This window comes from Rhyacophila brunnea, unplaced genomic scaffold, assembly GCF_057557595.1.
Source record: "Rhyacophila brunnea isolate RB1 unplaced genomic scaffold, BYU_Rbru_1.0 scaffold_18, whole genome shotgun sequence".
In the NCBI taxonomy this organism is placed as follows: Eukaryota; Metazoa; Arthropoda; class Insecta; order Trichoptera; family Rhyacophilidae; genus Rhyacophila; species Rhyacophila brunnea.
In genome coordinates, this window is record NW_028232837.1 from 3985347 (window position 1) to 3999171 (window position 13825).

Sequence of the window (13825 nt, forward strand, 5' to 3'; positions counted from 1 at the left end):
CACCGTTTTGTGCGGTTTACACGCTGGTGGCATCATCTGACCTTATTTCTTCAAAAATGACGCCGGAGCTCGCTTTATGGTCAATGAAGATCGATACCGGACCATGATCAATGATTTTTTTGTAAAAATATGGATGGCATTGATGAAATTATTTTTTAATGTTAACACCATTAACACCCTTTACTTCTTTTTAAATATTCGACGAGCTGATTGCAAGTAGCCTAACATAAACCTAATAGAGCAATGTTGTCTACATAAACAACATGGACATAATATAGGCATGCTTAGTACGAAAAAAGATACGCTACTGAAATTAGACACAGAGATAATAATATCATTACGTTTTTAGATTAGATTGTAATAATTCGAATTAGTTATTCCTTTTTGTCGCCATAGTTACAATCGAAACATATTGATATGACTTTAACTTGAATACTTACCTAATTGGTACTCAGTAAATTGTTATTTACGATACACACGATGTATTGTAATCTTATCTAGATAACTAAATAATAACCCAATATATTGCGTAACCATGCGTAATATAAAACCAGTCCTAATCTTTAATGAATTATGACCGTAAGCGCGAGCGTAAACATGAACAACCAAACGAGCGTTCGACACCCCGCTCGCCTGTCGACCTCTTAGTCATTGGAAATTTAGAAGTCGGTTGGCGCGGTATGTCTGCAACGGATACATTAGGGGCATACATGCATACGAACCCATCGGCCCAATGCCCAATGTTCTTGTGGGGAATGGGACAACTGGGCGCCGCACTGTCGAATGAAATAAATAGACGTTCATTACAATTGTATACAGAAAGTAGACGAGGAATTTTAATCAGTTCCAACTACACAATAGTCTTAATTCATTTCGCTCTTAACATATTTATTGCGGATTGAGAAATATCATGCCTGAGGCTTTATATAAAAATAAAAGAACTCTCAAGAAGAAATCATTATTTACGTGTGCATATTTAAAGTCTCACTAAGTATTAAATATATATTTTAAAAGTACTTACCTATAATAATTCTTCTTTCGACCATGTCCAATCCTAATAGGATCATATGGGCCTCCTCAGAGTAGAGGTTTGTATTAACAGATTTTGTTTTTTACGAGAAGTGGATGTCAGCCACTTGCTCAACCTATTAGGTCCATACCCTGACAGACACATTGAAGTTAAACTCCCTCCACCAAACCCGCCCCGTACCACCCTCGGTCTTAATCGAGAGTATCACGGGACCCATCAATTGGTGATGTGAAGCATCTAAGAATTGGCCTGGGAGTGTCCTGGGAGAAGATGCCCAAGACTTAGATTGCTACGCTCAAAGTGAGCTCTGACTGAGTTTACTGAGTTTACTCTAATGCAAAGTGCCAGGGAGAGAAAAAGCACATGGAAATTACTAAAAAGAAAATGAACCTACTTGTTTATTAAATTAAAGAACGAAGCTAATCATACAGGCAGCAAAATTTATGTGAAGAGATCTTCACGCCCGTAGTAAGACGCCGCAAATTTTTTGAAAGCAAGATAATTGGCCTTAGTAGCAACCAGGTCGGGCGGGCCGATGGGTCCAACAGCTGGTTGGACCGACCTGAGCATTTCCTCCCGTTCGGAGCACATACTCAGACACTCCCATAAGATGTGGTTGGCATCCTGTATTTCCCCTCCGCATGGACATGTCGGACGGCTTACAAGTCCAAGCTCGAAGAGCTTGCCAGCGAATCCACCATGACCAGTCACAAATTGACTGGTGTAATGGTCTGGAGTCAGATATTTGGTTATCTCCATTCGCCACTGTATGTTTGGAAAAAACGTATATGTGTGCCGGCCCTTGGTCGATTCGTCCCACTTTCGCTGCCAGGTCGTAATGGCCGCGTTAAGCGACATGAGTCTAATTCTGCGCCTCAATAATGCTACTCCTTCGCCAGCTAGCCGAGGGGGAGGGACGAGGTGAAAATCACCAACGTCGGCCTCCTCGCCCTTGAGGAGCAATATTGAAGCGCCGCTGACCTGAATATGCAGGTCAAGTGGGAGAATGCCGGCCAGGACCGGGAGCGCGTCAGTTGAGGTAGTACGGTAGGCCTTGGTAATGGACAGAAGCGCGATGCGCTGTCCTCTTAAAAGAGAGATTCTAAGTTTGACACTTTTGGGAATGCGCGGGCACCAAGCACTGGCGGCATAAGCCGCGATTCCCATAAAAATGGCGCCGTAGGCGATCTTGAGCGCCCTTACTTTTAAGCCCCATCCTTCACCAGCCATGCGGCCGATCCTCTGGAAGGCCACCCCAGCCTTGTGGACTTGGGTTTCGGCATGGTGTAGGAAATTTAACATTGTGTCCATTTTGACGCCTAGATAGGTGACGATCTTCGACACTTTCACTCTCGTGTCACCGAATCGGACTGTGGGTAGTCTCGAACAGCTAAGTCGTCTCGGTCCTTTAAGGACAATGGCTTCTGTCTTGGAAGGTGCGAATGATAGTCTAGTTAATCTACCCCAAGCCTCAATTGATGCTAAAGCTTCGCCAACGGTGCTCTCAATCTTCGCCCTGCTGTCGGCCTCGACCAGCAGCAGCGCATCGTCTGCGTAGGCAATGACAGTACAGTCGGTTGGAAGCGGAATTCTAAGGAGATCGTCGAAGAGTACGTTCCAGAGAAGGGGCCCGAGGACTGAGCACTGGGGACATCCCATGCTGGTGTTCCTCTTTATTGTGGTTGAACCAACTCGAAACTCGATCGATCTATTGGTGAAATAACTTTGAATTGACGCGAACAAATTTCCTGGTAGTCTCTTCAGCCGGAGCTTTCGAAGTATAAGAGGCCAAGACGCACTATCAAACGCACCTGCAATATCCAGGAAAACTCCTAGGACGTATTTACGGCGAGAATTTTCAGCAATGGCAATCACGTTCCTTATAGCGTCGACTGTTGATTTGCCTCTTCTGAATCCAAATTGCTTATCGGAAAGCGGCGAGTGTGTCTCCAGGTGGGCTTCAATCCTGTGGCACAGTAGCTTCTCCAGCACTTTGCCCAGAGCGGGCAGAAGTGTTAGAGGGCGGTAGGCTTTGGGGCTAGACGGTTCTCGGCTGCCAGTTTTGGGGATTACCTTAAGTAAGCCCCTCTTCCAGCAGTCGGGGAACGTGCCGCTTCTGATGCAGTCACTGAGGAGGGCTGTAATCTCTGGCGCGGCGATGGCCCATGTGCGTTTGACAAGTAAATTGTCAATGCAGTCCGGGCCCGGGGCCTTGCCAGCAATCAACGTGCGTATGATGTGGTTGATCTCCTGTTCGGAAGGCAACGATGAGTGATCCGTGTCGATGGGAAGAGAAGCCTCAAAGCGGGCCATCCTCATGGCGTCATCATCCCTGGATTCGTCATCCAGGGGGATGAGGGCCTCGAGTAGGACCGCAGCCGTTTCAGACTCGGTACTGGTGAATCCGCCACCCGGTTTCTCGATGCCGCACAAGAGGCTCGTCGGTCTGAGTCCCAGCCTCAGTGCACGGTATGGAGGACCCCAGGGGTCCGAACCTCCCTCAATGGTGACGAAGTTACGCCAGTAGTCTTTCTTGGCTTGAGTAATCGCTTTCTTGTATTCCATTCGGGTGGATTTGGCCATGGTTGCAAGGGGATCGATGGAGGCAGGTGGTTGCTTGCGCAGGCGTGCACGTTGATGGGCCTTGCGTGCTTTTCTGAAAAGGTCACGCAGGCGCGAAACATGCTGCGTCCACCACGGCGACTGGCTTGGTGGCTTGGGCTTGCAGCGTCCGAGTGAAGCTTCGGCTGATCCGGTGATGTCTTCAGTCAGTCGTGAGGCGGCCGAGTGTAGGTCCGGAAATCGGGTTCTAGATGTCCTGTCAAGCTTTTTGGAAAGCACCTCTTCAAACTTTTCCCAATTCCCGTCGCGCGTTCTAAATCGCGTGGGCGGGGGTGGGGATACGTCAGAGACGCCATCGTGCGAGGAGTCAGAAGCCAGCTCAAAAGTGATCAACCGGTGATCACTCATGGAAGCGCTCTCATGGACTCTCCAGCCGCTGATTCGTCTCGCGACGGACTCAGTGGCCAGGGTGATGTCGATGTGGGTGCTTCCGGAGTTTGCGTGCGACACAAAAGTCGGCATGCTGTTGGGGTCGTTGAGGACGACCAGGTTGTGCTGGTGAACCAACTCCTCGATGACGTCCGCGTCGCACAGGGGGATATCCACGGGCGCCCAGAGGGGGGATTGCGAGTTTGCATCCGCACAGATGATGACATCCCTGCCACCAACTGCGCGTAAGATGCCGTCGAGCACTGATGCCACGTGTTCCTTTGTGCTCTTAAAGCTGAAGTAGGCGGAGATAACCACCACGCTGCCTCCTCCGGGAAAGCTTATATCTGCACACGCAACTAGCTCAGTTGACAGGTGCGAGAGCGACAGCACGCCAAGGCGAGGGTCAAGAGCGAAGACGCAGGCCTTTGGCTCTAAACATCTGGCGCTGACGACAAGGCCCGCGCACCCGAGTCCCTTTTCAGTGACCTTGGGGCCCTTTTCAGAGCCCCAGTGGTACGGTTCCTGCACCAGTGCCAGAGACAAGCCTGTGGCCCGCATAGTCTCAATTAGCTCCGCCGAGCCGGCGTCGCTCAGGTTGACGTTCAACTGAGCGAAGGCAATCATCGCGTGGCAGTGTAGTCCACCATCGCCCTCTCGCGCAGCTCAGCGTGTAGCCTTGCTGGGCAATCGAGACTGCCGGTGGAATGGTCAGACGGCTGCTTGTGTTTATGGCAGGCCACGCATTTGGGTGGGTTTCCTTTGTTGGGGCAGTCCTCGCGGTCGTGGCCGGAGATGGCGCAGTGGCTGCACGTCGGTGTTTTGTTTGAACATCCTTTGGCCATGTGTCCGAAGAGATGGCATATGTTGCATTTTACTACCCCAACGTAGTCCCTGAGAGGGAAGGATTCCCACCCCATGTAAAGTCTGTCTTCTGCCATTAGGGCAGACCAGATGGCCGCCGGGGCGAAGACCACAAAGTGGCATCTGCCTGTTCTAGGCCCGGCTTTGTGACTCAGTCTGATATCTTGGTATGCCCTTTCTGGCAGGCTGGTCTGTTCCTTAGTGGAGTTGAAGATAGCTTCCCGGAGTTGTGATTCTGTGAGAGTCGACGGAAGGTTAAAGATAATTACACGAGGCTGCTTTTTCCCGGCGAGCTCGGCTCGTAGGGCAGCCTCCGAGGTCTCCAGGGCTTTCATAAGGGCCTTGGCCTCGACTTCAGAACGGGGGTGAACAATTACGCCTCCGTTCCTTATATTACGGATACCCGTAATTTGAACCCCAAGGGACCTGGGGTCGAAGGCCTTCTTGAGGATCTCCTTCGTGGTATCCGATTTCTTCTCCCCAGATCCGGTCGGGAAGAAGAGAACTCCCGGTCTGGGGGCGAGGGGAAGCAGGGACGGAAACTGTTGGTTGGCAGAGGCGGAGGAAGTAGAGGGTGCTGCATGTGTTGCTATCGTGGCCGTAGGAGGGCGGCTTTTCCTGCCCAATGCTGTGGCCCATGACATAGGAGCAGGTGTCGTGGCGGTGGGTTGGGCATTTGTGGGCGCTTGAGGCTGGATGGTCTATTGAAAAACAATATGTGTACTTGCCAGACCCAGGATTCAAACCTGGGACCCATGGCGTTATAGTCCAATGCTTAAGCCGCTCGGCCACCGTGGGTAGCGATCTATGATAATTAACGAACGTCAATTTATTTTCTGGGATTTTTAACGTTTCATCGGAAGTAGCGACGCATGATCTTGTGAAATGTCTCATATTTGTACAGTGTGAACTATCCAAGCTACATTTAATTTTAAAACTATTTTTCCACATGTGGACATGCGTTGAGTTTCAAACAAATGTTGCAAGTATCATTTTGTGTAGTGACAAAAGTTTGTCTTTGTTATTCTATGATTTGTATGAGGTCATATGATCGTTATGTAAAATTAGTTTAGACTTGGGCTGGGGAAAATAAAAAAAACGGCAATAATAATACTGGAGAGAGACAGCACACTACTGAATAATTTTGGTGATAGTAATATAAATTGGCACCTACACCTAATTAATTTTATTTATTAACTTGGTAAAAAAGGTACCCACAACGTTTCCGTTTTAAGATAACGATCCGTGTTACTTTTCCAAAACAAATTTTGCAAACAAGAAAAACCTTGGTCCTCTAATTTTTTGACTCGACGAATTTCAAAAAAGGAACGATAAATTTTATCCAAGTTTCCGTTTCTCTGATTGGATGACCGATTTGATTACGTGTTGTGTTAGCCGAGTCGCCATGGCAACCGAACAATGACACTGGCGGGCAATGGATACTTCACGGGGTTTAAAATAACCTTACTTAATATGTAAAGTACGCACTTAAAAGATAAAAATACGAGGTCAATCAATTCACTTTCCATTTATACACAAATGCCCGGATAATTTATTTAGTATATTTTCTGAAAAGTTTTCAAAATATAAACGCACTTATAAATTGTATAAACCAATGATTTCTAAATAAGTTTTAATTGCCCCCTGTACAAGTCGGGTATTAGGCTGTAGCTGTAGTATAGTAACGATCAAATATCTTTTGTTTAATGTATCAAATTATTCTTCAATAATATATTCCCAGCGAATCAATTTCCAGTAAACAAATCTTAGCTAGATCAGCAAGTTGATTGGCGATATTAGATACGGTATATTATTACATCATATCACAGCACATTATATCATTACGGTGTATTAGCCGAATAATCATTTTTCATGGTATCATATTTTTTTACGACGGTAATAATAAATATTTCACAAGCTACTCGATTTAAAACGCTGACTCTATAATTAGTCCAATATGATTATGTACCAGAATTTAATGTTAATGTATTACTTTTTATTGTATAAATAACGAAGAATAATTTATCTAAATGTCACTGGAATCCAAGTACCTAGCTCGTAACTATCTCAGTAGATTATATGTACTATCATTGTATAATATACTATTGTGCCGATATGCTGCTAATAAATCTCACCCTGCTACATCGTAGACTTCATTATCATCATCCTCAACCCACACATCGAACACCACAGTAGTGACCCAACAAGGCTGCCCAAAAAATGCAAAGAAGAAACTAATTTTTTAATCGAACCGTTTAAAGTTGAAATAATTTCAATTTGGAATATACCTACATTTAAAGGAACAAACATCGCAATTCAATGGTGTTCGTCCAGTATGTGTCATTTTGAGTGTTTTTATTAGTAACACGCTCCGCTTGCATAAGACCACATAAATCATTTTAAATAATGTCGAACTTGGTTATTACGAGGAAGATGGGACCGACTGAATTTGCTCGTTATAAGCATTACTCGTTATATAAGGTACTCGGTATATTTTTAAATGAGCGGTTACATAACACAAAAATACGCAATTAGAAATTTTTCCCCGAAACAAGCATGGCATTCATAAACAACAAAAGAAATTGTTTATTGTAATGCTCACTGGTAGGTACCTACTGAATTCAGCTTGGATTTTTACATGAAATTTCAACCATATGCGTAGATACTTTTTCAATATTGTCGGCGAAAATACCAATTAGGTACTTAGACACTTAACTAGTGTCATAAAAATAATCCGATCCCGGCGGTATCGGTCTACGGTCGGATTTTATTAATGTTTTTAAACGATCGACACATTAATAGTTTTAAGAAAAATTTTGACGATATTTTTTCTCGGTATATCCGATAAGTAGGTCGTTATAAAGGTGAATAAATGTATGGAGAAAATCATAAACTAAAATGTCAACGAATGTTTCTTCATTACATCCGAGAATTATTCTATAAATTATTTATGACTGTACAAGCGTTGAATTTAAGGCTATGCCTCAGTTGAGGCACGGTCTAAAAAGATCGTGGCTAGGCGATGCGCGGATTGTGGGTCGCGGGTGCAAATGACGCATGCCGACCGAAATATAATTTGTCATATAAATCCAACACGCGTCCATTTAATGTTCTGTTTGCAGCGTCGTATGGGGAGCGGGATAGTCCCGACTTCTGTAGACTCAACCATTTCAATTCGTGACACTCAGTATGCGGGTACACAAAGCGCTTAACGTCAGCGGACAGCAGAGGCAGTCCAAAAAAACAAACATTTTCTTTCTTAACTTTCTTCTTTAAGCACTACGGTGCATGGTTGCAGCATCAGTCTCGTGCGGCTCCGTCTCGGGACGGATTGAGCACTTAAAATCACTTCTTTCAGACACGTTTAAAGCGTCATAGAAAGCGGCCGTGTATATTCACGGTTGTGCATGTATGACGGGTGGTGGTGGGCACTTTAACGTATGTTCTATTAGTAACAATAATAATATATTCATTGACATGTTTTCTTTTTAAAGTAAATGGGTAACGTTTTTAGTCATCTTTACACGATTTAAGAATTAATACCCCCGTCGCCATCACGAAACGAATTGACGTATTCACACCTCGAAGTTCGCTCTCCGAGTGCCAGCGAGTCTAAAATTTCGTCGCGCCTATAGTTGAAAATTATTTGCCGTTTCGCTGAAGTATCGCCTTAAGAAGCTTTTCATGCAGCCGGGACTTATTTGCACTTGATGAACTTTTGAGGGCTTTAGTTAAAATTATCAATATATTCAAAGTATTCGTAAAAATCACTAGTTCTACAATTATGATCAATACGTATTTTTAAATGTCAACATAATAAATGTAGGTATGTAGGTTTTTGCTATAAAATAATATTTTTAAAAGATTTTAATATCTATAGGTTATTGATAAGCACCTACTTCTGTTTTTTTAATGTTTAATAAATACCGGTATTTATACGGGTATTCAATAAGAAATACCGAAAAACCGGTATTGACATTTTCATTCGGTATTGCAATCCCTAGTCTTGCGTGTGTAAAAGTATAATTTCCACAATTTGATAATTAATCAAGTCATCCAAATGGCCAGCTAAAAATCTTCGACATGTTTTTTGCAAAATGTTTCGCATTAGTTTAAGTTTAAAGAATTACCACAAAATATTATAATATTCACGTTACGTTATACGAATAACTTTAATAACAGCAACACTATTTTATGGTGTTCTGATCTTCTGAAGTCCATGCGCATTTTAAGTTTCATATTTTGAAAAATGAAAAATCATATATGAGATAATAAAGTAGGCACCTATTGCATCGTTCATTTGACGTTATTGTGTCCCTCCTGAAAATTTGGTGTTCAGTATTGGCTCACTGGAAAATCAATGAAGCCGCAGAATATTCATTTCTTTATCATATTTATACTGCATAGTTATTGAAAGGATTAAATTAATTTACAAATGAATGGACCCACACAATAGAAAAAATACAATGCTTTATGACAGAGGCGTACGTAGTAGGGCTTAAAATCATGGGATCCCCAAATTCCGGATTTAACATATTATTTGAATCATTGAATTTTGTGGTTGTATATTTTTTTTACAAAAAAAGACACTAGATGTAATTTATGTATTTTGAATCCTTATAAAAATGTTTTCCGAAGCATGGCTGTTCGCCATTTGGGCAATAGTATGCACTAGATTTATATTAGTAATCTATGCGTTGGGACTAAATATAAATATGCTTGCACTAACTAAAGATAGATACGTTATTAAGGTGATGTCTTTACCTACCAGAGGCACCTAGCGGAAAAATGCGAAGCTTGCAATTTGAGACATTTTTTTGATAATTTTCAATTTCAACTGTGTTTATTAATAAATATGTATCTGAAAACATTAAAAAGAAAAATATTTTTTATTTTAAGTCAAAGATAAACTTACAATTGTAAAAAATGAAATAAAATGTGAATTTGTTGAATCGGACCCCGTCTTATTATAACATATATTATTTTATGATCATATTTATTATTAAAATTTAGTTTATTAAGTTTTGGTACGCATCGCCTAAGAGATTTTTGTCTAATTCATAATTTAAATATTTATTTTAAAAAAAATAGATTTTTATAAAAATATGAATTTGTATAATTTGAAATCCTTTTTATTTATATCAAATTTTATTTAGGTATGGTCCCAATCATGGCAAGTTTTCTCAAGTTTTTTCATTTTCATTTTCATTAATAACATGTGTCAAGTTTGTTTTCAAGACTTTTTTTTTTACTATTAGAGCAAATTTGTGATCTGTGTTTATCTCACTTATCTGGTCGGATCATTACGACGGGCCCTTTCTGAGCCCGGGCCCCCAGGATAGAGCCCTGTCAGCCCCCCCCTTGTGGGGGCCATGATTGAAACTCGTTGATATACCCAATTGAAAAATAATATTTACATCGGATCGAAGAATATTTTTCATATAATATTTTCTTTCGCACCGCAATGCATTAATCAACTTGTTAACACAATTTCCATAATTTAATAGGAAATTGAAGTCAAAAGCAATTTACTTAATTATTTTGTAGGTGGGTATAACGAGTATGAAATTTTAATAACGTTGACAAGTCAATTTAAAAATACCTATAAGCAAATATTTACGTTCGATTAAAATGAGGTACCTAGGTTATAAATTTGTAATTTTTGTTGGGTCTATTGTATTATTTCATTTTGCGAATGACCAAAAAAATAAGAGGTTGTTAAGCAGGGAACTCAGAAATAATTCTATTGTGTGGTGTCAAGTATTGTAACTACAAAAAATTCGGGAATGTAACAACTGGACGCCAGGTTAATTGGACGCCGCAGTGTCGTAGACACGTATACAGAACGTAGACAAGGAATTTTAATCAGTTTCTATCTACTAATTTGTAGTTTTAATTTATTTTACTCTTAACATTATGTTTTTTTATTGCCGATTCAGAATTACCATGCCTAAGGTTTTATATAAAATAAAAACTCTTTTTTTGTTGGAACTTATTAAACATATGCACGATTAAATCATTATTTACGTGTGCATATTTAAATTCTCACCAACTATTAAATCATAATATAATAATTTAAATATAAATAATAATATTAAATATTTTTTTTAAAGTACCCATAAGTACCGAACGTCTATTTAATTTCGATTTGCGTGGCGTCCAATTGTCCAGGCGCCAAATCGTCCTAGACCCAAAAATTCATATCATATGCCACAGGTTTTCAAAACGTCTACTTCGGCGTCATGGTTAAGAATTGTGTGTATTGTATACATTTCGCCGAAGCTCTGTTCCCCGCGAGTTGCCATACCGGAAAGAGATGGCCGTATAATATTTAGATAAGAAAATTTCGCGTTGACAGTAATGTTCTAATTTTATCAGATTCAATATTGATCGGTATCAAATATCTGATATTAACGCTGTCATTCATTATTACCAGATATTTGATAGGTACGACTTGATAATTACGAGCATCTACCAAAATTGAATTTAGGTACATTATATGATAACATGATTGTGTTTCTAATTTACTTACATAGTACCTATTTTCATTCATCTCTCCTTTGTATTTCGGTATTTTTTTTATCATGTATTTTTAAGTGTTATATTTAGACATGCATTTTATCTCGATACTATACGGCAACATATTTCCGATACAGCATTTCATGGTGAATTATGTTACGGTCAACTGTACACGGGCGTGGTAGGGTGCCTCGGTTAATTAATCACAGCAGGATATTCAATAATTTTAATCATCTCGAGAAATATTAATTCAATGCGCTGATGTACAGTCATAATAATAGATTCGTATGCTTAGCGTATACCACAAATTCAAAAGAAGGAATTCAAATCAGGTATGACTTAACTTCCTTTCTCTTGGCAATCCTGTCCAATCACCGATCGATATGTTTCAGAACGTCCACTCCGAAAACAACGATATTTTAAAACTATTATTAAAATGAATAATTATTATCGTCGCTCAAAATTAAACTGAAAAAGACAGAAACTGTATATAACGTTATTCTTAGATTTTGAAATTTTGTCACTAATCACTAATTAACATGTTTGGTACTAAATACAATTCATGGCGAGTTTCAGCCTCCATTATCCCATTAATTTGTAATAAAAAAATACAGCATCAAGACAGAAAACCATAATTACTGTGTTCGCTCGAGACAGAATTGAGAAAATTTAAATTTAAAATAACGAACAAGTTCAAATGTCTTTATAGTATATAATACAGCTAGATACAGGAATTAAAATTAGTTTAAAATTATCAGTATTATTTTTAATGTTTTAATAATATTTTATCTCTTATCAAAGGAATCAATTACTAGTTCCAAATAATGATTTAAAAATATTGATAACTGATGCAGTGATAAGTAATAAAATGATCTTATATGAATCAATATAGTATTTAGTGGCTTATGTAGGATAGTACAATTTTATAATATCGTTGTAAATTTAGCCGTATATATTAAACAATAAAATTATCTACGTCAGTTTGTAATAATAAATTACTAACTTAATTAATACAACAGGCTAGTTTCATATAATAATGAAATAATTGCAATACTACATAAAGTAATTATAATTAAGTATGGATACTTATTTTTAGATTGAGTTAAAAACAGCTTTTCTGGCTTTCAGACTTTTTATCAGGACTATAAAAAATAACTATGTGTCATTCAGTGGCGAAGGGTGGAAGTAGGCTATTACGATCCGACATAAATAGTGCACACTAAACTTTCTCAGTCAATCGTATTAATTAATTAATTTATTTAAAAAAATATTAACACTTATTTTATGTCATGTCGTGAACGCTTTGAATTTATAAATGTTCATTATATGTAAAATAAATAAATTTGATTTGATTTGATTTTCATTATTATACTACAATGAGCAGATATAGTTTGTAAGTTTTTAAAAATCAATTACACCCTGCCTAATGCAAGCCATAGTAGATAATAGTAAAAAATATAATATATCTAAAATTATGCCATTAAGTCATACATCATTTTTGATATTTTATAGATAGAAGAATATTTTTTGTCTATTATGGTTTAGTTTAATATATGTAGACATATTGAATTTTTAAAACTTACTATCACCGCCTGTAAAATGTATTCTTAATTCAACGAAAACAAAGAAGTATTAATAAAAAAGTGTGCACTATTTTTGTCGGATCACTCGTTAGTTCCTAATCTATGATGGTTTGGTTTAGGCAGGGTTTAATTAAATTTTAAAATTTTACCAGCACCATTTGTAAATTGTATTTTTAGTTCAATGAAAACAAATATATGACTGAAAAGTTTAGTCGTCAATATTTATATCGAATCTTAACAGCCTATCTCCACCACTCGCCACTGGTGTCTTTACATCGTTTGTTTTTTGTATTACATAGGTATATGAACTTAGCAATTGGAATACAGCATCTATCGCCTTAACCATGCACTATTATTAGAAATACATTTAAATCGGATGCTATTAATTCACTTTTAAATGAAACTAGCATGTTGAAGTTAAAGATATTTTGTTAATAAAAATGAAAAAAAATCATTATTTTTACCCATCATTTGTTGTCGTGTTTTGTCCCACTGGCTCGTCTTTCGAAACGTTTGAGGTAGCAGAATCTGAAGTCGCGCTTGTTTGGGGTAGTTTCCGTATCTCTTTTTGTCCTGCTTTTCTGTCTTTTTTATTTACCACCTCACCAGGCACATTGGAGATGTCCAATTTTTTTGACGATGAACTGCCCATTTTGTTTGTAATTTAAACTATATTAACACTAAACTTGATAGCACGGCTGACCTTATTATAGTGATTGAAAGGATTAATAATTAATAGTGACAATTTTAACAAAGTGAAAATGTTATTTAGAAATCTACTTTCCACGCGTAGTTATGGTTAAGTAACAAAGTGTTATTGTCTTCATTTCGATTCAAA

General features: G+C 39.1%; 1 protein-coding gene across 3 annotated transcripts in view; it reads right to left on the bottom strand.

Moving 5' to 3' along the window:
• LOC147073127 (glutathione S-transferase 1-like) overlaps window positions 1-13825 on the bottom strand; it is a 35803-nt gene that overhangs the window by 17562 nt on the left and 4416 nt on the right. The window contains exon 2 of one of the 3 annotated variants that reach the window (XM_085945252.1): window positions 13452-13690. The exons of 1 other annotated variant lie outside the window; for it this stretch is intronic. In XM_085945252.1, the coding sequence (XP_085801378.1) occupies window positions 13452-13639 (188 nt within the window). In that variant the 5' untranslated portion in view covers window positions 13640-13690. Of the gene's footprint in view, window positions 1-1021; window positions 1162-13451; window positions 13691-13825 lie in introns of those variants that run through there. One more of the 3 variants, XM_085945254.1, reaches the window with a different exon arrangement.